The 24,765-nt window shown below is 40.0% G+C and overlaps 1 protein-coding gene across 4 annotated transcripts in view; it reads right to left on the bottom strand.

Annotated features, from left to right (window-relative positions):
• The window catches only part of hhip (hedgehog interacting protein), a 138,062-nt gene that overhangs the window by 36,586 nt on the left and 76,711 nt on the right, over window positions 1-24,765 (bottom strand). For all 4 annotated transcript variants that reach the window (XM_063046429.1, XM_063046431.1, XM_063046432.1 and 1 more), the window contains exons 8-11: window positions 23,657-23,778; window positions 23,279-23,402; window positions 9,934-10,076; window positions 6,630-6,711 (exon numbers count right to left, since the gene is read on the bottom strand). In XM_063046429.1, the coding sequence (XP_062902499.1) occupies window positions 6,630-6,711; window positions 9,934-10,076; window positions 23,279-23,402; window positions 23,657-23,778 (471 nt within the window). The remainder of the gene's footprint in view (window positions 1-6,629; window positions 6,712-9,933; window positions 10,077-23,278; window positions 23,403-23,656; window positions 23,779-24,765) is intronic.

Genomic DNA, 24,765 nt, shown 5'->3' with positions numbered 1-24,765 from the left:
GCCCACGTCAAGTATACAGGGTGTAACAGAAGTTTTACATTTTACAGTCAGCCCTCAATCTCTGGTGTATGTTACACCCCCTCATCATTTCCCTATTCCTTATCAAATTGACTTCTGCTAATACAATGAGCTAACTCTGAGATAACACAGAATGCCTCAGCAGCCGGGTTGTTTTCGGTGACAAAATTAGTAGCACTAACACAGTTCTGGAGGATGAGATGATGGATTACAGCATCTCTAAGTCTACTTGTCTAAGAAAAGAATCTAGACTCAGATTCATTATCATTGACTTAGATTACTTGAATGAACTTTGTTGCTTGTTTTGGCAGCAGTACAATGTAATAACATAAAATTACTATAAATTACCAAACTATATAGTGCAAAAAAAAAAGGAATATCAAGGTAGTGTTTGTGGGTTCATGGACTGTTCGGAAATCGGCTGGTGGAGAGGAAGAAACAGTTTCTCAATTACTGAGTGTGGGTGACGGTAGCAACGAGATGAGGGCCTGGGCCATGTGGCATGGGCTCTTAGTGATGGACGCTGTCTTCTTGAGGCACTGCCTCTTTGAAGATGTCCTCGACGGGGAGGAGGGTTGTACCTGCGATGGAGACGGCGGGGTCTACAGCCCTCTTGAGATCCTTGATCTCCTGAGGATTTCACCAGAACTGGAGAGCATGGAAATATTGTTCTCCTTCAGGATGTCAGGTCAGCATTGGTACTCACATTTGGATTAACACAGCAACCAGCTATCTCAGGCTATGGCTATGCATTGCGGCTCACAGCAGGTGCCATGTGGCCCTTCCAGGATAGGAGCTGATGAAGCTTCCAGCTTGATCAAGCTGTAACCTTCCAGGTGCCATGGGATGCACTATCATAGCAGAGAGCCACACTAATCACTGCAGGGGACTAACAAAGGAAGGTTCTAAGATATGCATTATTCCTTTAAGCTGTACTTTCCTAAGAACAACTGGAGTTAACATTGTTAAGTGACAAAATGTCACTCAAGGTAAATCCCCCGACTTAACTTTGCATCCCGACCTAAACCTTGCACAGAATAGACCTCCCCAATGCCCAAACACACCTTGATACTCAAAGACATCCTTACCTAACTCTGATCATCCCCCACCACCAACACTCCTCTGACTCCTGACACTAACCTCTGTCCTCAAATGTGAATGTCCAGCTCCTTAATGTACCTCAGTTCCCAATCATCAATACCCCCAACCCTGGTCACATCCCCAATTCTCAGTCACCAACTCCTGATCATATATCATCATTTTGCCCACCCAAATCCTCCCAAACTCCTCCAATCATGAACCGTGAGGCCACTCCCATCTCCTTAAGACTGTCTTACACTCTATTGTCTGAGATGCCAATCCCCTCACTGAAACCAACTCCACCATTAACCTCTTCACCCAGGCCCACTCCCGACATGCAATGTCTTTTGGATCACAGTAACACCGTCACCATTAACAAATATTGCACACATATTCACAACTTTAATGGCCATAAATACATTGTGTTACTGTGTTTGTAGCTGTAACAGTGTTCTTCAATATCTAAGCCAATGTTCCAGTTTGAAATACCGTAATGATTAAAAAGGTTATTAATTTTGCTGATACATTATTTTGCCTTCACTTATTATTCACTTATGAAGTTAATGACAAAGATAATTAATGTATTTTAACATCTGTACCCTTGATTGTGACATTTACCACTTATCCTGATGTTTTAGGCCAGTGAAAGATTGGACAGTATGAAAAATTAATCCAGATTATGGAGAGATGAGCTGGTAGATTCTGTTCCTCATAATAAATGAAAAGGCTTCAGCTGAAGGGATAAAGGGTAACACTAATGACCCTGAAGAGAAGATCGACTATGCTAATCATTGCCTTGTGATCACATGACCAGAGGAGACTCTGTGAAGATGAATGCTTAATTGCTTTCATCTTCATGCTGAAATATGGGAGCACAAGGAGGGAGGATGAGGTTTCTCAGTCCTGCAGTACAGAGGGACACCGCTCAGCTTTCGTGTCTTTGCAACGAAAGCCAACTTCACTTTGACAAAATCACATCCTGTTTATATTCTTACAATGATCATTTTTAATATCATGATATATGATATCCATTGTTAAATAATCCATTAGTACACCTCTTACCAGTCTGATATCGGAATTGCTCATAGGATAAAAGCAGTGATGCTGAAAGTTCAGTGATGTCCATACGATCATAAGACAAAGGAGTCTTATCGAGTCTGCTCTGTCATTTCATGATGGCTAATCCACTTCCCCTTCAACACTACTCTCCTGCTTTCTCCCCGTAGCCTTTGATGCCTTGACTAATCAAGAACCTTCTGCATTAAATACACCCAAGGACCTGGCGTCCACAGCAATCTGTGGAATCGAATTCCACTGACTCACCACCCTCTGACTAAAGAAATTGCTCCTCATCTCCTGTACCCTTACAATGTCAAAGGCAGAGATTTAATAAATGCTGGGGCATTAATTTATCTTGCCACGGATTGGCTGAGGCGAAGATCAGTGATTCTAAATGGTGTTGCGAAGACATGCCAGAAATCACAATGGCATGAGAAGCCATCTGTTTCTAGGTCTTCTCATACATGGATTCCATCTGGTTTGAAAACTACTCATTGCTCACACTGGACCTTTTACAGATTCAACTTGTGGCCATCATTTAATTTATAGTTGGCATTAACTTGATTACCTGCTTAAAGAAAAATACATCTCTGAGCAAATGGCAAAGACCAATATAAATTATACCTAATAAAGTAGATCACTAGATTTATTGAATTAGGAGATCCATCTTATCAGAAACATAGAAAACCTTCAGCACAATACAGGCCCTTGAGCCCACAATGCTGTGCCGAACATGTACTAACTTTAGAAATTTCCTAGGGTTACCCATAGCCCTCTATTTTTCTAAGCCCCATGTAGCTATCCAGGAGTCTCTTAAAAGACCCTATCATATCCGCCTCCACCACTGCCGCTGGCAGCCCAGTCCACACACTCACCACTTACTGCGTAAAAAACTTTATTTTGACATCTCCTATGTACCTACTTCCAAGCACCTTAAAACTATGCCTTCTCATGTTAGCCATTTCAGCTCTAAGAAAAAGCCTCTGGCTATCCACATGATCAATGCCTCTCATCATCTTATACACCTCTATCAGGTCACCTCTCATCCTCTGCCACTCCAAGGAGAAAAGGCTGAGTTCACTCAACCTATTCTCATAACGTATGCTCCCCAATCCAGGCAACATCCCTGTAAATCTCTTCTGCACCCTTTCTATAGTTTCCACATCCTTCCTGTAGTGAGGTGACCAGAACAGAGCACAGTACTCCAAGTAGGGTCTGACCAGGGTCCTATATAGGGTACCACATTACCTCTCGGCTCTTAAACTCAATCCCACGATTGATGAAGGCTAATGCACCGTATGCCTTCCTAACCACAAAGTCAACCTGTGCAGCAGCTTTGAGTGTCTTATGGACTTGGACCTCAAAATCCCTCTGATCCTCCACATTGCCAAGAATCTTACCATTAATACTATAATAAGACTATAAGACAAAGGAGCAGAAGTCGGCCATTCGGCCCATCGAGTCTGCTCCACCATTTTATCATGAGCTGATCCATTCTCCCATTTAGTCCCACTCACCCGCCTTCTCACCATAACCTTTGATGCCCTGGCTACTCAGATACCTATCAATCTCTGCCTTAAATACACCCAATGACTTGGCCTCCACTGCTGCCCATGGCAACAAATTCCATAGATTCACCACCCTATGCCTAAAAAAATTTCTTCGCATTTCTGTTCTGAATGGGCACCCTTCAATCCTTAAGTCATGCCCTCTCCTACTAGACTCCCCCATCATGGGAAACAACTTTGCCACATCCACTCTGTCCATGCCTTTCAACATTCAAAATGTTTCTATGAGGTCTCCCCTCATTCTTCTAAACTCCAAGGAATACAGTCCAAGAGTGGACAAACGTTCCTCATATGTTAACCCTCTCATTCCCAGAATCATTCTAGTGAATCTTCTCTGTACCCTGTCCAACGTCAGCACATCCCTTCTTAAATAAGGAGACCAAAACTGCCCACGGTACTCCAAGTGAGGTCTCACCAGTGCCTTATAGAGCCTCAACATCACATCCCTGCTCCTATACTCTATTCCTCTAGAAATGAATGCCAACATTGCATTTGCCTTCTTCATCACCGACTCAACCTGGAGTTATAAAGAGAGTTTACAGCAAATTTGGCCTCCATAAATCAACGTATTGAGTACAGGAGTTGGGATGTTATGTATAGGATATTGGTGAGCCTGATTTGGTATATTGTGTGCAATTCTGGTCATGTACCTATAGGAGAGATAATGATACCTACATAAATAATATTGATAAGAGTGCAGAGAGAACTTACAAGCATTTTACCAGGACTTGAGGACCTGAGTTATAGGGAAAGATTGAATAGGTTATGACAAAATTCTCCAAAGCATAGGAGAAAGAGGGGAGGTATATACAATTATGAGGGGTATAGATAGGTTAAACATAAATAGGCCTTTTCTGTTGAGGTTAGGTGAGACTAGAGCTAGAGGTCATGGATTACGGGTGAGGGGGAACTTCTTCACTCAGAGGCTAGTGAAAGTTTGGAACGAGCTGGCAGCTCAAGTGCTGGATGTGGTTTCGATTTCAGCATTTAAGAGAAATTTGGATAGGTACGTAGACAGGAAGGGTAGGAAGGGCTATGGTCCAGGTGCAGGTCGATGGGGATAGGCAGATTAATGATTTAGCATGGACTGAAGGGCCAATTTTCATGCTTTAGTGTTCTGTGGACTCTAATTGTAGAACTCTAGGCTAACATCATCTAATTTCTACCAGCAATCAGTACTGAAATGATTCAATACATTCTTGCACAAACACATATTGTAGGCAGAATACTGTGAATTTTCACAGCAAAGATAATTGCCATCAGATCCTCTCCAGGCAAAAAGCAATTTTCATGTTGTTCTAATTTACTGGTAATACTTCAATCAGCTGTAAATCATAAACACAAGAGATTCTGCAGATGTTGGAAATGGCTGTAAATGTTGCATTTTCTACATGCAGCACCTTGACTTAACATGAGACTTACATTAAACATACAATTAGACATTCAATAACTTATTCCAATTTACTTCTTTATTTGCCAGAATATAGATTCCAGTCTTAATTAAGGAAACTTTATTCCTCTGCTGAAATTATGAAAATTCCAGACACAGACAATCCCCATTAATATACCTACAACCACAGAAGGTGTCAAGGGAGATAAAATTACCCAAAATAAACTCAGCAAAAGAATGCAGAGACGTTCAAGATACTAACATGGAATGAAGGACTTCCTGAGATTGTTCAGTCTGAATGTGATTATGCAAACAGGTATGAATGGCTAAAATAAGTTTTGTATCTTTCTACCATTTTCCAAGAAAGTGCAAGACGATAAAGTCACACTTGAACTGAGTGCTTCTTCATAGCTTCATGGACACACGAGTTACCAGTGAAAATGACATGATGCAAGCACGATTAATTAGAATGGAATAACGCATAGAATAGACATTAAAGCTGTTTAATAAAGATATTAATTTTCACTGAAGGTCCTCGAATTAAACAGTTAAAACTCAAGGTACAAAAGATGTTAAACATGTTTAAAATGTTTCAAATCAAAGGCTTGTTTTGCATTTCTGAGGTTTTGCCACATTATTCTGGGAGCCATGACATCTGTTTTACCTATGTCTAATGTGGATAACAAAACACAGATGTGAGATAATCTTTCTCCCCCCATAACTGAAGAGTTTGATGGTGCTGTCAGCATTGTTTTTGCTCATTCTTTCTATGAGCTGGGAAACAGATATAATGGAATAGATTAATACCATGTGGCACATAGACTGAATACTGGAAATGTTATCATGCAGCACATGTTTTCTTTATGTGCTGTGCAATGGATTTGAAGTGCAAAATTGATCATGAAATGTGATTGGCACTTCAGCAAAATACAAAGTGAAGTCATTTCAGGGTCTTTTGTGCATGCACTAAGCATATGCAGAAGTGACAACAGTCACCATACAAAGAATTTAAGTGCTTGCATATGCTGAAGAAATTCAGGGAATAAGAAGAGGATTAAAGCCAGTTGTATCATCAGCTAAAGTTAAGTCCCTGTTGAGCCACTAAAGACAAGCATGGAATCTTTAGCTCTTAATTGTACTTCTCCAAAACTGCACAAAAGGAATTCTGCTTTTTTGAGGTGGGTGGAGTCCCAAGCATTCTGATGAATCCGCCCCCTCCCCGGGTATCCACCTGAGGTGCCACGATTCCTGATTACTGGAAGGAGGTCATTGCTCCGTAAATTTCCATGCTGCCACTATCAGTGAAAAGTAAGCTGATTAGGCCCATTAATTAAAGTTCCAGTTTCCAATGAGAGCTGCCACTATAGGAGAACTTGTTATGGCAGCTAGCTGAACTAATGTTTGCTTTCCTTGCATTGAAATTATGTCCAAGCAAGGTTTGTGAGGCTGATTCTGTGATTTCTGCAACCTAGAATGTACAGTTTCTAAGTGCTTATGTTTCACACAAGCTTTACCTTTTTGGGTCCATTAGTTTGTAGAGCTTTCCACTGTGCACTTGTGTTACACTCTTACTGCTTGCCAAAATATAGATTTCACCTGTAAACAACAAATTAAGAAACTATTCAATAATTTGTTATGTGCAATCTGTTATTATTAAATTATCTGCATCAATTTGAAACTATTTCAAACAAGAAATATTTCTAATCACTTAAAGACTAACTTAGCTTCCTGTGAGCTACTATGTCAAAACAGTTATTACTAAATTAACATGTACACAAACAATTTTAAGTGGTTCCAGATCAACCAAATTAAATCAAATTATTATCTGCCTTAATTGGGTTCAATTTGTTTTTATAGATTTATGCATAACATATTCACCAATATCAGGGGAGTAGGGCAAATTAAATATAATCAGAAATTTGTAGAAAGTTTTGGAAAGGGGAAAAGATTAAGGAGAACGTAAAAGTTCTGTTCTGACACAGAAACCCTCGATGAATAAATATGATTTTCACCAGTCTGAAAATCTGTTGTTTGAAATACATATGTCAATGTGAAAAATACTGTTAACTACATGAATGCTATTTTTTAGAAATAGAAGCTGAAATGGCCATAATTATTCAGTGAAGTCATCATACTGAAGACCACATTCACAGCTGCTTCAATTGGACTAATCTGTGAAATCAAAACACAGTGGCCAATTATTTTCAGCAGATACATATGTGATGATTCACCACCTCATAAAACTTACATAAACCTGCCAAGCACTGACATGGCCCATTAATTCTTGATCTTATTCCAGAATTGAAATATTGCAATATGATCTCATCGTACTTTCATAAACTATATGCAAACCGATGAAGCTTGCAAACTACGATAATCAGAATCCATAAAAATTTACTTGCAAAGTACCAACAGCATGTTGTCAGAATGCCCATGTCACCCTCACGGGGAGGATTTTCTGCGTTGGTGGGATTCTGGCACACGTTGGCCAGAGTGTAAGTTTCACCTGTCCAAAAGCAACCACTTTATGAAATGAATTGATTTTGTATTAATGAAACTGGATTTGCTGTCTCTACATACAAGCTGGATAGGGCTCATGTTTAATAGTTTAAACAACATCCATGCCCTTTGCATTTATGAAGTAAGATAGCAGAGCATATGGTACTGTGCAAAAGTCTTAGGCACATGTAAAAAAAAATCTGTGAAGTGAAGATGCTTTCAAAAAAAATAAAATGAAAAGTTTCCAAACATAAAGAAAATAACTATAAAGAGCAGTAAATAGAAAAAAAACTAAATCAAATCAGTATTTGATGAGACCACCCTTTGCCTTTAAATATGCATCAATTCTGTTGGGTACACTTGTGTAGTTTTATAAGACAATTGGCTGGTAGGTTGTTCCAAGCATCTCGGAGTTCTTCGGCAGACTTTAGCTGTCTCACTTGCTTCTGTCTCTCCAGGTAACCCCAAGCAGCCTCGATGTTGCGATCAGGGCTCTGTTGCAGAACTCCTTGTTCTTCTTTTCACTGAAGATAGTTCTTTATACACCTTGGCTGTATGTTTGGGGGTCATTGTTCTGCTGCAGATTGAAGTTGGGACTGATCAGACACTTCCCTAATGGTATTGCATGGTGTATGAGTGCCTGCTTCTACTTTTCAGCATTGAGGATTCTATTAATTCTGACGAGATCACCATTTGTGGAAATGCAGCCCCATTGCAGGGAACCTCAGTCATGCTTCACTGCTGGCTGCAGAAACTCATCCGTGTAGCACTCTCCAGTTCTTCTACGGCCAAACTCCCTCCTGCTTGAGCACTTGCTGCCATTGTTCCGCACCCCAGTCCTTGTGTCCTTGTGCATATGTGAGTCTTTGTTTCCACTTCGAAGGAATGGCTTTTTGGCTGCAACTTTTCCATGAAGGCTACTTCTGACAAGACTTCTGCAGACTGTAGGGGGGTGTACTGGGTTCCAGTGGTTTCTGTGAGTTCAGAGCTGATAGCAGTGCTGGACTTATTCTGATTTAGAAGTGACGTCAGTTTGATGTCTCTCTTGTGTGCTGCACTCAGTTTCCGTGGCTGACCACCGCGTTTCTGGTCCTCAACCTTGCCCACTTCTTTGTGCTTCTTCAGAAGAGTACATTTTGAAACTCCTGTCTACTGCAAAATTTCTGCTTGGAGAGGCCTTGCTAATGCAGATGACCACCTTGTGTCTGGTTATGCCCACTCTTGCCATCTATTCTATCGGCATCTGTTAGTCTCGTGAGACCATGGATTTGCACCTTGGAAGGTTTCCAGGGCACAGGCCTGGGCAAGGTTGTATGGAGCAGTTGCCCATGCTGCAAGTCTCCCCTCTCCACGCCACTGATGTTGTCCAAGGGAAGGGCATTGGGACCCATACAGCTTGGCACCGGTGCGTCGCAGAGCAATGTGTGGTTAAGTGCCTTGCTCAGGGGAACAACACACTGCCTCAGCCAAGGCTCAAACTAGCGACCTTCAGATCACTAGACGAACGCCTTAACCACTTGGCCACGCGCCAACACTCTTGCCATGGTGTAAGAATTAATGTTTTGAAGGTTAGACTGTCACATCTGCCACACCCCCATCTTTTAGTTTGGTGTTTGCCCACTTTGATTCCGATTCTGTTTCAGTTAATCAGTTTAGTTCATCCAACTCATGATATCATTAATCTGTTTGTGATCTTTGTTTCATCATGCACTGGGCAATATACCTACAAAGCCATCAAGTTTTTATTTGAGAAGTGGTTTGTTACTTAGCATGTTATTTTCTTTAGTAAAATACAAAAATTTCTCTGCAACATTTATTTTTTGGAAACTAAATATTTGGAAACCTAAGATTGTTCTCTCCTACTGATAGACTAATGCAGAAGACAAAAACAAACAACTAAAGCAAAAATTATATAAAAAATCTAAGATGCTAAGACTTTTGCACAGTATTGTATATAGAGCAGCTAATGTTTCACATTAGGAAGTAAATAACCTAATTAAGCAATAGTTTAACAGATATATTTAATACACGACTAATTATCAAACACTCTTGCTGCTTCCAACACTTTTTCTCTGTCTGGCTGTTGTAATAAAATGCAGAATTGCAAGAGCCTCATCATATATTTTGGACGTGGTATCATGAGATTTTTTTCATTTAATGTGCAACTGCATGCAACAAGGAAAAAATATCTTATATGTAATCCAAAATTCTGTTAATTTGATTAGATTTGTTTTCAGTAAACGAGAACAAATAATTCCCTATTAGCATTAACCAGAACAGACATTGGTTTTTATTACAAATATTAAGTTGATTCATTACCTAACTCATCTTCTCCAAATCCCAAAACCATTCCTGAAATCTGGCCACTAAGAGAATTTTTGCATGTGGTGCTACTGCCAAGACACAAGGTTCGTTCTTGCCACTGTTTGTTCAAGGGGTTTTGTTGAAGGCTCATCAATTGCCTGAAATTATATGTGAAAACAAAGATGTATCATTATAGATCAACTTTGCAAATATTTTGATGTACAGCTCCTCTTGATCTCACATTGATTTTTGAAATGAGCCTGTAAAATGTTCTCAGGTATCTTTAGACTTTTACTGTTTGGCACAAGGAAATTTGCACAATGTTAACTCACTTTATTACAGTAACTTGATACAAGTTAGGCATTAAACTCAGTCACAGGTGTAAGAAATATATAAACGATTACAAAAATAAGATAGAAGGAAGTCTGAATCCAATCCCAAAGACTCACGTCAATGAAAGCATGGAGCACAAATAAGAATCCTTATCACTCTGCTTACATTACAATATTGTGCTAATTCAACTCGGCAATTGGGTATTAATTTGCCTGCCACCTCATTGAGCTGTGTTTATATTTTACTTGCTTCTAAATATTGATGCACATCTGAAATATCTTCCCTTTGAAACTTAAATCATGGAATCCTATAGTAATTATAAAATACATTGCAAAAATATATCTTTAATTGCAAGAATAAACACAAGAATTTGATTCAGCTGTATTTAATTGTATCCTAAATATCCCTGGTGCACTTCAACTATTAAAGACCATTACAATCATTTTTTTTGTTTTACTGCCAATGGCATCAGAACATGGTTGCACGAGCTGCTAAATATCATAAAAACGTTTACGCCAATTTCAGTTCTGTAGGTGTTCTCACCTACAGAGTGCTGGGTTGAAGCCATTCAAATCCAGCTCTTGGGTGGTAAGTTTTTTTGAACACATTCAGAGCTGTTTTATAGTTCCTTCATGTTTATATTGGCAACGTTATATAGTTATAAGATCAATACCACTATTATATTGGCACAAAGCTGTAAGTATAAACAAAGACGCCCAAATCCTTTGAATAACTGCTACAATTTGAAGAATGAATGCTTGGAAAACTGAGTAGTTCTGAAAGAAAAATGCTTTACATTTCCACCCAAATAACCTAAAGACGTACAACAGAACATAAAGCAAACATGAGTTCATCCAATGGGTTCAGAGAAATATTCTACATCTGAACCAAGTATAACTACACTCACTAACTGTTACCAAGCAGGTTGCTGTTCTAGATGGAGAGTTCAAACATTTGGATAATTTTCACTTTCTCCACTTGGTCAAAATCCAGTGGAGTACAGCCCAGAAGAAATTGCCCATATTTCATTCAACTCATTTCAATGAAATGGAAATTGGATGGATTTTGCAATGTGTGGGCAACCACTCAGGAAGATACTCTGGCAGTAAAAATATACTTGGCCTCTGCAATTCAAACAGAATATACACAAGTTAAGGAGAAAGTAAAGAGGTGAGTTTGATGCGCACAACATCTGAATACTGTAATTTACATGATACTTGGTTTTATTAAATCTTTTCCTTTGCTAGATTAAATACTGTTGCTCAGACTGAGTTCAGCTGAAGGTAAGTACAAGCCTTTGCAAAAACCTATAACTAGTTTGGTATTAATTGGAAGTAAGATTGTAAACTTGACAATAAGAATACATACGGCAAGATGCTATTCATTAACTACAGCTGAGCCTTCAACACTACAGTAAAAGATAAGCTCATCTTTATGCTTCTGAATCTTGGCCTTGGGTCCCCATCTGCAAATTGCCCTCTCCCAAGTCATTGCTCAAAGGTAGTTTCCAACCAGAAGCACAGTTTCTCTTGTTCTTTATAGCTATTCTGCAATCGAAAAATTAATGAGTTGTAGACTGCCAGTAATAAAGCAAATGCATTAAAACATTCAACAGATTGATAAGATAATAATATTATGTACCTAACATACTATATACTCCTGGCTTGTCTATTAAGAACAAACAATATGGACTCAATGATGGGCGATATGTCTACCTGCACTGCACATTCTCCATAATGGCAACACTATATTCTGTGTAAACATGAGAAATTCTGCAGACGCTGGAAATCCAAAGCAATACAAACAAAATGCTGGAGGAACTTAGCAGGTCAGGCAGCATCTGTGGAAATTAATAAACGGTCAACATTTCGGACCAAGGCCTTTCTTCAGGACTGGGGAAAGATGGGGGAAGGGGGAAGATGCCAGAATAAAGAGGTGAGGGGAGGGGAAGGAGGATAGCTGGAAGGTGATAGATGATGCCATGCGGGTGGGAAAGGTAAAGGGCTGGAGGAAGGAATGTGACAGGAGAGAAGAGTGGATCATAGGAGAAAGAGAAGGAGGAGGGGACCCAGGGGGAGGTGATGGGCAGGTGAGACAAGGTAAGAGGCAGAGTGGGGAATAGAAAAGGAGGGGAGGGGGTGGGAAAAATATTTTTACCAGAAGGAGAAATTGATATTCATGCCATCAGGTTGGAGGCTACTCAGACAGAACATGAGGTGTTGCTCCTCCACCCTGAGGGTGGTCTCATCTTGGCTCAAGATGACCAGCATGTCGGAACAGGAATGGGAATCGGAATTAATATGCCTACTCACCAGCAAGTTACGCTTTTGGTGGGTGGAGTGGAGCTGCTTGATGAACTTACGACAGGTCTCACCAATATAGAGGCGGCCACATCGAGAACACCAGTACAATAGACGACACCAGCAGATTTGCAGGTGAGGTGTTGCCTCACCTGGAAGGACTGATTCTGCATTCTATATTTCTTTTTACTACCTTGATGTAATTATGTATGGTGCGTTCTGTCTGGATGGCATTCAAAGGAAAAGCTTTTCACTGTATCTTGGTACATCTGACAAATACAAATCAAACCAATTTACAGCATACATTGGATGTGCTAGATTTTTTGGCAGAAAAGATCACAGAACTGAGTGTCCCAACATAAAACCGTATAACAATTCATTAATGTAATTTATATTGTTCCCACCGAGCAACTGGGAGCTTGATTTAAAATTTAGAATTCATTCTTACTATATTGCTTTTCTAAGAGGAGTGAAATTAGATTTCGAGATTTTGATAAGTATATTGCAAAATCTGTTTCACGAAGTATACACCTGTTTATAGCATCTCTAATGAGCTTGATAGAGCAGGAATAAAACCTACCCACTCCCGCCCCCCGCCCCAGTGTTCAGTTGCTCAGGGCTCAATTCTGCGAAGTTCCCTGCTGTACTCCTGCACTTTTAATCTCTTGGCTACTGTAATTTGGCAAGGGGCCAAACAGAAAAAGGAAAACTAAATGATATCCAGGACCCAGGTTTACTCAGTGGGAAGTTCTAAGGCCCTGGACTTGTTGCACAAACACTCTCCCTGCTTGGGCTATAATATTAGTAATCCCACTGATCTACCCCCTTTGTAATCTTCCATCACAGTCAGCAGTAGGAGGGAGAAAAGCTAATGGCACTGAAACTGTAATAGAGAACGTGGACACCACTACTGGTAAGAAACACCCTCTTCGTTACTAGAGGAATTTTCTATAGAACATGGAACAGTACAGCTCAGGAACAGGCCCTTTGACCCTCAGTGTTGTGCCGAACCAGCTAAAGAGTAAATAAAACAAACCATAAACTAATCCCTTTTACCTGCATGATATCCATATCCCTCCATCTTCCTCATATTCATCTCTTAAAAGCCTCTTACATACTTGCCTCTACTACTATACCAGACAGCGCATTGCATTCCAGGCATCTACTGCTCTCTGAGTAAAAAACTTATCCCTCACATTCCCATTTGAATCTACCCCCAATATCCCTTGCCCATCCTCTGGGCTTCCCCCTTCCCCCTTTCTTTCTCCCTGGGCCTCCTGTCCCATGATCCTCTCATATCCCTTTTGCCAATCAACTGTCCAGCTCTTGGCTCCATCCCTCCCCCTCCTGTCTTCTCCTATCATTTTGGATCTCCCCCTCCCCCTCCAACTTTCAAATCTCTTACTAGCTCTTCCTTCAGTTAGTCCTGACGAAGGGTCTCGGCCCGAAACGTTGACTGTACCTCTTCCTATAGATGCTGCCTGGCCTGCTGCGTTCACCAGCATTTTGTGTGTGTTGCTTGAATCTACCCCCTCTCACCTTCAATGCATGCTCTCTGGTATTAGACATTTCAACCCTGGGAAACAGACACTGTCTGTCCATTCTATCTATGCCCTTCATAATCTTATAAATTTCTATCAGATCTCCCCTCAGCTTCCACCCCTACAGAGGAAAGCACCCAAGTTCATCCAGCCTCTCATGATAGCACATGCCCTCTAAGCCAGGCAGCAACCTGGTAAACGTCTTCTGCACCCTCTCCAGCGCCTCAACATCCTTCCTATATCGGGGTGACCAGAACAGTATGCAATACTCCAGACCTAAATCTTATCAGTTATGGGAGAAGGTAACATCAACCTTGTAAAGACCACTTCACAAACATCTGGGAAATAGTGTCTAAATCGAGAGAATTGTCCCAGAGACGAATCAGGCAATAGTCTGACATAACCATGCTCACAATTATATCTCACAATGGTGTTGACTCCTCTGTCACAATTCTTAGGTACGTATTTTCCCAACAGCGTGGACAACAGAGTAATATATAGATAGGGGCGACTGGTCTTTAGAAGCCTCACACCAACTTCAGACCCCACTCCCATTGACATGGCAAATATGGAAAAAAACCCTCCTCCAGATTATGACTTAATGTTCTGCCCCTGCTACTGAATTAATGTTCTTCAGAAATACCAGAAAGCAGCAAGTACACAGAATATATTCTGGATGAGTGATTTACAAAAAAAGCCTGTGATACACAGAACCAAGTGATCCCACCATCAAAAGATAAGACTAACACTTTGTAATCCTGCCACGTTTAGTTGTGAATAGTGGAAAGAAGCTAATGGGCGAGGATGGGGAGAGAAGAGTCCAAGAATATTACCATCCTCAAAAACTAAGACCCAGAAGCTGGGGCCAAAGTCAAGACTGAAGCACTTGCAACTATGTTTAACCAGAGTTATTAAACATTTAATCCAACTCAGCTTTCTCCCACAGTCCACAGAAATCAATTCAATTTATCTCACACAAAATTAGGAAAAGGGTAACTATTAGAAAATACACGAATGCATACAACATCACAGATTTAACACTGAAGGCCTAATCTTTACAATACACTTACAACTCTGACAATGTGTAAAATTGCCCAGGCATTACCAGTCCTTCAGACAAATCCAATCCGGAAAATTTTTGTTCATTCAACCTAAGCTCAATCATCAGTAAAAGAACGAATGTTGTCATCAAAAATGGCCAATCTGGGCCTTGCTGGGACTGTGGCTTCAGATCTCAAAACAGAATAAGACGTGGAATAAAGAAATGAACTGTGTTGGTGAGATGAGAAAGACAGCTCCCAATGCAGGGAGGGATCCACAAGTCCTTCTAAAATTGAAGTCGGTGGACAACAGCATTAAGCACATGGGGACACCACCACTTACTTGCAGGCTCCTTGACTTGGAAATACATTCCATCACCAAAGGTGTGTCTAAATCCTTTCAGCAGCACTGTGAGAACCTTCACCAGAAAGGGCACTCTTGCTTCTCAAGAGTAATTATGGATGGGCACTAAATACCGGCCTTGCAAACCCCCTAAAAAAAGAGCTATTTACAAGTGACGCAAAAAGACAGCAGCACCAACTAGCCCTGTCATGAATATTGCTGTGATTAAATTAACACCTATATCAGCATCTTACTGCATGTCTCTTAACAACATTGGAGTAAAATGCTGTGGTTGAATATATGGGCATAAGAAAGCTTCTCAAAACTGAACTGCTCAAATAGCAGTAGTGGACAGTTTACAAGGCATTAAAATTAATTTTGCCAGAGCAACTGTATTGTCAAAAAGACTTCCACATTCACAGCATTAAGTAGAGTCATTCTTACATTTATTAAGATTAGAAATTGAGAACTTGCAGCAGTAATCAAAATTTCCTTATTCTATGATTCTTAGAATAACTTTAACTTTCAAGGATACAAGGACAAAACCTCCAACTTCATCGCGGCTGTTTTTAATGAAGGGAAAAAATCATTCTAAGTGGTAATCCAGCTTGCAAAGTGTAACACAAAATCAAGCTGGTTGGAAAGGAGAGTTATTATCTCATAGAAATAGCCAAGCTGACAATAAGTAGCTCAACACCAAGGAAGAAATAATTGTCAATACATTGAGAAAAGCAGCAACAATGCCCGGTGCTTTTAGAGATAATCTAAGGAACCATTGCTTGACAGGATAGGATAGAAAGAGCATTCATCACCTTTTCCACAGTGACAAAGTAAATACTTTGGATTTGAAGACAGTCCTTGGTGAAGCTTGAAATTATTGGCTTGTTGTCTATCTGTTCCATAAAACATTATTCAAGTTGGAGAGGATTTGGAAGAAGAAATTGATGGCTTTGTTGCCAAGACTGCAGACGATATGAATATATGTGGAGGAACCAGATAGTGTTGAGGAAGCAGGGTGTCTACAGAAGGGCTTAGACAGATTGGGAGAATGGGTAAAGAAGTGCCCGGTGGAATATAGTGTAGGGAAATGTATGGTCATGCCCTTTGGTACAAGCAATAAGTGCGTGGACTATTTTCTAAATGGGGAGAAATTTCAAAAATCAGAGGTACAAGGGGACTTGGGAGTCCTTGTGCAAAATTCCCTAAGGCCAAACTTGCACATTGAGTCGGTGGTAAGGAAGGCAAATGCAATATTAGCATTCATTTCCAGAGGACTAGAATTCAAAAGTAAGGATGTAATACTGAGGCTTTATAAGGCATTGGTCAGACTGCATTCGGAGTATTGTGAGCAATTTTGGACCCCTTATCTAAGAAAAGATATGCTGGCATTGGAGAGGGTCCAGAACAGGTTCACATGAATGATCCCAGGAATTAAAGGGTTAACATATGAGAAATGTTTGATGGCTCTGGGCCTGTACTCGCTGGAGTTTAAAAGAAGGAGGGGGAATCTCCTTGAAACCTATCGAATATTGAAAGACCTAGATAGAGTGGATATGGAGAAGGGGGTGTCCAGAACCAGAGGGCACAGCCTCAGAGTAGAGAGACATCCATTTAGAACAGAGAGGAGGAAATCTTGAAAACTTTCTTTAGCCAGAGGGTGGTGAATCTGTGGAATTCATTGCCACAGACGGCTGTGCAGGCTATGTCACTGGGTATACTTCAGGCAGAGGTTGATAGATTCTTGATTAATCTGGGCCTTAAAATTACACGGAGAAGGCAGAAGAAAGGAACTGAGGCAGCTAATAAATCAGCCATGATGGAACGGTGGAACAGACATGATGGCCTGAATGGCCTAATTCTACTCCTATCTCTTGTGGGATCACATAGATAGACGGGATGCAGTGAATTGCTGAACCACAGTTCAAAGTAAATTTATCACCATATACAACTCTGAGATTCATTTTCTTGCAGGCATACTCAATAAATCCATAACAGAATCAGTGAAATATGCACCTACTTGGGTGTTCAACCAGTGTGCAAAAGACAATAACTGTGCAAATTCAAAAGGGAAGAAATAATAATATTACATAAATAAACAATAAATATCAAGAACATGAGATGAAGAGCCTTTGAAAGTGAGTCCATAGACTGTGGGAACAGTTCAGTGATGGGGCAAATGAAAATGAGTGAAGTTATTCCCTCTGAGGGGTGATAACTGTTCCTGCCATCCGATTTCTGAATGGAAATTGAACCCATGAACATCAGCTCATGACTTTTTTATTTCCAGTTTTGCACTATTTATTTAACTATTGTAATATATACAGTTATTTACAATTTTTTCTATTATGTTTTGCATTGTAATACTGTCACAAGGACCACAAATTTCACGACACATTCCGGTGATGTTAAACCTGATTCTCACTCTGAATTCTGATCCTGGTGGTGTGGGTCTTGAGGCTCCTGCACCTTCCTCCTGATGGCAGCAGTGAATAGAGAGCATGACCTGGGTGATGGGGGTCGACGATGATGGATGCTGCTTTCCTGTGACAATGCTTCATGTAGATATGCTCAATGGAGGGGAGGGCTTTACCCGTGAGGGACTGAGCTGTATCCATTACTTTTTGTAGGATTTTCTGTTCCCAAGGGCAATGGTGCTTCCATACCAGGCTGTGATGCAGCCAGTCAATACACTCTCTACCACATATCTATAGAAGTTTGTCAAAGTTTTAGGTATCATGCCAAATCTTCACAAACTCCTAAGGAAGTAGAGGCACTGCCGTGTTTTCTTCATAATTGCACTTAAGTGCTGGAACCAGAGCAGGTCCTCCAAAATAATAACGCCGAGGAATTTAAGGTTGCTGACCCTCTCCACCTCTGATCTACTGATGAGGACTGGCTCATGGACCCCAGGTTTCCTCCTCCTGAAGTCAATAATCAGCTCCATGATTTTGTGGACATTGAGTAAGAGGTTGTTGCTGTGACACCACTCAGCCAGATTTTCAATCTCCCTCTGCCAATTGGGTTTTTACAATAACCTGATAATTTCATGATTATTATTACTGATACTAACCTTTTAATTAAACCTATTAAAAAATAATTATCTGAATTTAAATTCCCCAACTGTGGTGGTGAAATTTCAATTCATGTGCCAGATCATTTGTTTAGGCACATGAATTGTCCAAATTACCAGTCCAATAACATGACCTCAATACTATCAAGTGTTAAGTTTACTTTAACCATAAAATTCTCAAGCTTTAACATGGATTTCACTTTGGACTCTCTCAATTATTCAGGCAGAAAAATGGTCCCCTGACAATTCCCTTGCAACCAATGTTGTGTTCAGTCAACTGATATAGAAATTGCATCATGTGAAGTTAACACTTCATCCAGGTTCATACAAACAACTGAATATGAAAGGCTTCAGCTGGAAACATCGACTATTTATTCCTCTGCATAGATGCTTCCCAATTTGCTGAATTCCTCCAGCATTTCATCATTTGTGTACCTGTTCAATCTGATGAAGGCCTTCACCCCATTCACCCTTTCAGGGAGTGGGTTTCAGATTCTCACTGCTCCTTGCGTGGAAGTTTTCTTAGCAATTCACCTCCACACTTTGTAATGGGATATCTGCTAGTTTCACATCTTGGCCACAGAAAATAGGTCCTTTCTGTCATTCTTGTCTAGGTCTCTCATGATTTCCACCATCCTCGCTTTCCTATATGTGAAAGTGAACTACCCCAATGTCTCCTCATAAATTTAATACTTTGCAACTCATTGTGAACCTTCTGTGCCGCATTAAAGTGCCAAGCTTTGTCTTCATTCTCCATGATGCAAATTGGAGGAGTGATAACATTAAACATGTTAATCTTTGTCTCAATCATCCCAGTTAGGGTTCTGTTGTTAGTGTGTCATCAGCTTTGCCTGATTACCTATTACAGACTGAAGATGACAATTTACCTCATGCTGCTCCTCCATATCTCCTGCATTTCTCTTCCAATGCTTCCATGCAATGCCTGGGAATTCTCACCCTTTGCTGCTGCATCTTTCTATTCAAGCTTAATCCGAACCTCTAAGTCAACCAACAGTGGATATTTACACAGACTCTGTATTTAGACTGGAAATGTAACTCTATAACAACCGACTTTCCTCAGAACTTTTCATGAAAGATTGCACTGCGTGTGGCAAGAAAATAAACCTATGGGATGACATTTTTTACCCTGCTCACAGGCATTATTAATTTTAACATATTCAAGAAGTGCATATTTTATGAAATGAGAACCTAAACAGGAGCAGAAATAGACCACACACTAACCCTTGATTAAAAATCCACTTTTACTAGTTTCCTTAATTCCGTATGAATCCAAAAGTCTATGGATCTTTGCTCTGAAAATAATAACTGAGCATCATAGGCCCTCTGGAGAAGAAAATTCTGAGGATTTACAATCCTGAGTGAAGAAATTTCCCCTCATCTCCATCCAAAATGGCTGACTTATCCTGAGGTTAACCCTTAGCTTTCAATCTCCACCGAGGAACGGTTTTTAATTTTCAGAGCAGGGAAAGGTAAGTAAAAATTATAATAGTGGTTGGAGAGAAATATTAGGTTTGTTCTAACCAGGAATGAAAAACACCACTAATGTAGGATGGGGTGTTCCTGATTCCTGAAGTGACAAAATGTATAAATCATTCTGCATGTTGTGTTATATTTCAATGAGTGATTCCTTTGTGTGATACTATAGAACTTTTACTTTGGTAAATGAACTATAATACCTGCATTAGTGTTTTCATTTCTTCAACTTAAATTCTAGATGTAATTATTTTAAATTGCTGTTTCAGGAGTAATACTGAGGTTCGTGGATACCAACACCAACATCATGCTACAAAAACTAATAGGCACATTTGAAATTTTAAAAAATGCTTCTAAAAAGTTACCTCCTCATTCAAATAGAAGCAAAAACCTGAGATCCAAATGGCAAGTAAGTTCATAGTTTCTGTGCACATAGTGAAATCGAAACCCTGGCAGATTTGGGAAGGCTAAACCTGTCAGTTTTTCGTACAAGTGAAGTTATTAACATTGGAAACAATGGATCACACATATTGCACTAGTTTAGACCTGGTGGAAAACCTGACACCTAACTGCATTCATTGGAGATTGTAGGGCTTTGTTTTAAGTACTGTCACTTTTTGGCAGAGGAGAAATAGAAGGCAGGAGAAGGAGACAGTCCCTTGGGTGGACATTTAGCTCCATCTCTAAACAAAATGTAAACCGGCTGTGATCTTTTGAAAGGACTGCGGGCTGTATTGTTTGATATCCAGCACAAATGGACAGACTATGCAAAGTGCTTCTACAGACATTATAATTAACACTTATGTGAATGTGTGCAAAACAAAACCACCCCTCAGGTTGAGAACCAGGCAGTTATGAGTAATTTTTAGTAGCACTTCTACTTCTGGTAATGGATAGAAAGTGAACCTGCATACCATATACATTTGACTATGAGGAATTTTAGCCACTATCTCCCTAAATATGTTTAGCTTTGCACAAAACTTTCTATCAGTCTTGAAACTTCCACCTCACATTCAGATTTAATTTATCACATGTACATCAAAGCATGCAGTGAAATGCATCTTTTGAGATAACAACCAACATACCTAAGGGTGCACTAGGGGCAGCCCGCAAGTCTCACCACACATTCCAGCGTCAGCATAGCATGACCATCTTGTTCGGCAGAATACAAATCAGAACATACCAGGCGACAACAGTAAAACAAGCCCCATTTCTCCCTCTCACCCTCCCATGCACATACACACTCCTCTAACTCTAGGTCTTCTTTGGCCTCCAGCTGTGGAATTGCAGGCATTTGGCCTTCGGCCTCCCCAGTGGACTTGCTGACTCAAGTGTCGGGCCATCAGGCCTCAACATCTGCACTTCCAATTGACCTTTGGGCTTTGATCTGGATTGCCAATCCACCTTCGGGCCTCGATCTTCAATATCCGCCCAGTACTCGCCAGTGACGATGAAAGGGAACCCTGGATGAGGGCCTGAACTCCAGGCCTCTAGATCCGGACCCTCCGATGATGGGACAGCGAACATTAGGTTTCGAACTCTGATCTGGCGATTTGTGCACCTAGGAGGTCACCTACCCCCATTCCTTGCTGGTCTGCCAACATCCAGCTATGACCTTCAAACGCGGAGTGGAGAGTTAGACATCAGCCTATCCTCTAACTCCCCCATGTCCCTGTCTCTAACTCTGTCCCCAAAACCATCCTTACAAACCTAAAAAACCCTAAAATCAATTAAGTCTGGGCCACAATCTCAGCAAAGACCGCAGCTCAGCGCCATCTTGGTGAACGTATTTGAGGAAATTCATAACATAACCTGCATACATGTACTTAACCTGCTCAAATTAATGTTAAATGTGATTCATATCCATCAGAGGAAACAGGCCCTATACATAAAAATAGATATGCAGGAATGAGAATTTAATACTAGGATATTAAGTTAATATTAAAATATAGATTACAGAGTTTTTAATAGTGAAGAGAAGACATGCAGGCTGATAGGTTAACTGGCCACTGCAAATAGCTCCTTGTGTAATTGAATGGTAGAATTTGAGTGAATTAATGAAAATGTGTGGATTACTGTAAATGGGTTCTTGATGGTCAATATGGTGTTGTAGACCAAAGAGCCTGTTTCCATTTTGTATGACTAAATGACTCCATACAATACAGTATTCTGCACCAGCAGAATCAGTGTTCTTGTAACAGCATCATTAGGTAACTTGAAAAAGAAAAGGATCTTGCCTACATCACAGTGTATGAAAATTAAATAGATAGATATTAGATAGTTAAGGCAAATCTGTGAAAAGAATTATTTAACATTTCAGATGGCTGGCGACCATCATCTGATACACACAATATAATAAGAGCGATCTTACTTTGATACTAGAAATCCCAAACTATTTGCTGAAAAAGAGAGGAATGATCTGCCAATCACACACTGGAGAGAAAAACGTCCATAACAGGAAACTTCCAGAGACAATAATTTAAAATGCTAATCTTCACTGGAGAAATAAGCAGAACTGAATGGAAGCCAGCATGGATTTGTCAAAACAAACTAGGTTTCATTGTTGATCTTTCTCTATAATAAAAGTAACGGAAAGAGCTGATTAAGGTAGTGCAATTGATGTTCATGGAGACTTTCAGAAGGCATTTAATAAAGTACTTTTAGACATAGGCAGAACTGAAATGCAAGGTAATGAAAGAGAAGTGGATGGGTTGAGTTGTTCTCCAATCTTGGCAAATTACTTGTAAACTTTTCATCACAATGCAAGGAGACATCATCAGTGCGTTGTTAAGAGAAGTGCTTGACTGGATGCCTGATTAGCCCCTTCAACGTAAGATATTCTTCAACTTTATAACTATTTATACTATGTCAAAATTATGGCAATAATAAAACCTAGGCTATTACAGGGAATACCATAGTGCAGCAATCAAATCATTGCTCATGTACTGGTGTGTTAATTTCTATATCAGCTCGCTGGGACATGAGATCTTTTTCTACCTTTAATAATCTAAAACACTTCAATCAGATCATTCCCTATCACATGTACACAATACAAGCCTAGTCAGTGACATCCATAACTTTAACCCTGATATAATTCAGAAACTCTGTCCAATACATTCTTCTTTGAACTTGACACAGAATTCTCCACAAACATGAATGAAATGCATTTACTTGCTTACAGTAGCAAGTGCGTATCAGATTACTGAGTGGATAACTTCACGCAATATCTTCACACATACCCATTCCGGTCTCCAAAAATGTAATTTCCAAAAAGTCTTCTAGACTGGCATCCTCTGTATATAAAGCCCCCCACTAAAGGACTGTGACTGGAAGATTTAAATTCAACCGCTGGAGGCTCTGTTTCTAGAAGAAAGAGATGATACAAATCAGAAATAAATTTGCTTTGGCATTAACCATGGGTTCTGGGTGTCTGTGTTGGGGGTGGGGGGAATCATACTTCAATGAACTGTCTGCAATTTTAATCACAATATCAATTGATAGCATTTAATATTTTTACATTTATAAATTACTAATTTTTAAAGTAATTTCAGGTCATACATATTGTATTTATGAGCAGCTGTTTAAAGCAGCAATCACATTTTGAGATTAACAATTACCATAGTCTTTTCCTCTTGTTATCTTTATTATTCTTCCTGATGATTTATTCCAAGTATTTGATTCTGAACAAAGTATGGTCAGATTGCCATTGGAGTCCCTGAGATGTTGATCCACTGCACACCTATGTAAAATCAATACAGGATTTAGGAATACTTGAGGGGAAAGAAATGATTCGAAATACACTTTATTTAGCTTAGCATTAGTATCTATGCCTGCATTTATTTATTTAGAAGTACAGCATGGTAATAGGCACTTACAGCTCAATTACAACTATGTGACCAATTAACTTACTAACCGGAATGCCTTTGGGACATTGGAGGACCCGGCAGAAACCCACACTGTCATGGGGAAAATGTTAAATCTCCTTACAGAGAGCAGTGGAATTGAACCTGGGTCACTGGTGCTGTAGCAATGTTACACTGACCGCTATGCCACTGTGCCACACACGGTGTTGTAGAATATGTTACTATATTCCCAGTCAGTAACAAAGATCAAGAACCTAGTGTAAGCGATATATTTAGCAATTCAACATTTCATGGTTATTCATCTTTTCCTTTAAATTTGGCATTTGTTGCTAATTTCCAGGAACTTTGTTAGAAAAGGTTTGCCTTTAGGAAATAGGGATTATTAAGTGTAATTCACTCAGGTCATGTCATGATAATACATGGTTCACTTTGCACTGGTAACTGAGATAGGGAACCATGTGGATTCGCTACAGCACTGAACTGACTTTGCAGCTGTGGCCTGCATCCATCGGCAATTGTCTCAACGCGGAATTGGCTCTGTGGCTGTGGCCTGCAGCCATCGGCCTCCTGCATCGACTTCACTCACCTCAGCACTGAGCTGCCTCCGTTGCTGTGAACTCGCTACCGGAGACTCTACGGTTAATGCTCTGTGTGTGTTATTTGTTTACTTTTTTATTATTTGCACAATTTTGTTCTTTTCTTCACACATTAGGTGTCTGACTGTCTTTGTTGCGTGGATTTGTTTAATGGGTTCTATTGTGCCACATTATTTTGTGGCTGCCTGCTAGAAGACGAATCTCAAGGTTGTATACAGTATACAAAGTTTGATAATAAATGTACTTTGAGCTTTGATACATCTCCTT

The sequence above is a fragment of the Mobula hypostoma genome, chromosome 4, assembly GCF_963921235.1.
Source record: "Mobula hypostoma chromosome 4, sMobHyp1.1, whole genome shotgun sequence".
In the NCBI taxonomy this organism is placed as follows: domain Eukaryota; kingdom Metazoa; phylum Chordata; class Chondrichthyes; order Myliobatiformes; family Myliobatidae; genus Mobula; species Mobula hypostoma.
Note: the sequence above shows the minus strand (reverse complement) of the source record. Positions and strands in the feature narration are given on the sequence as shown.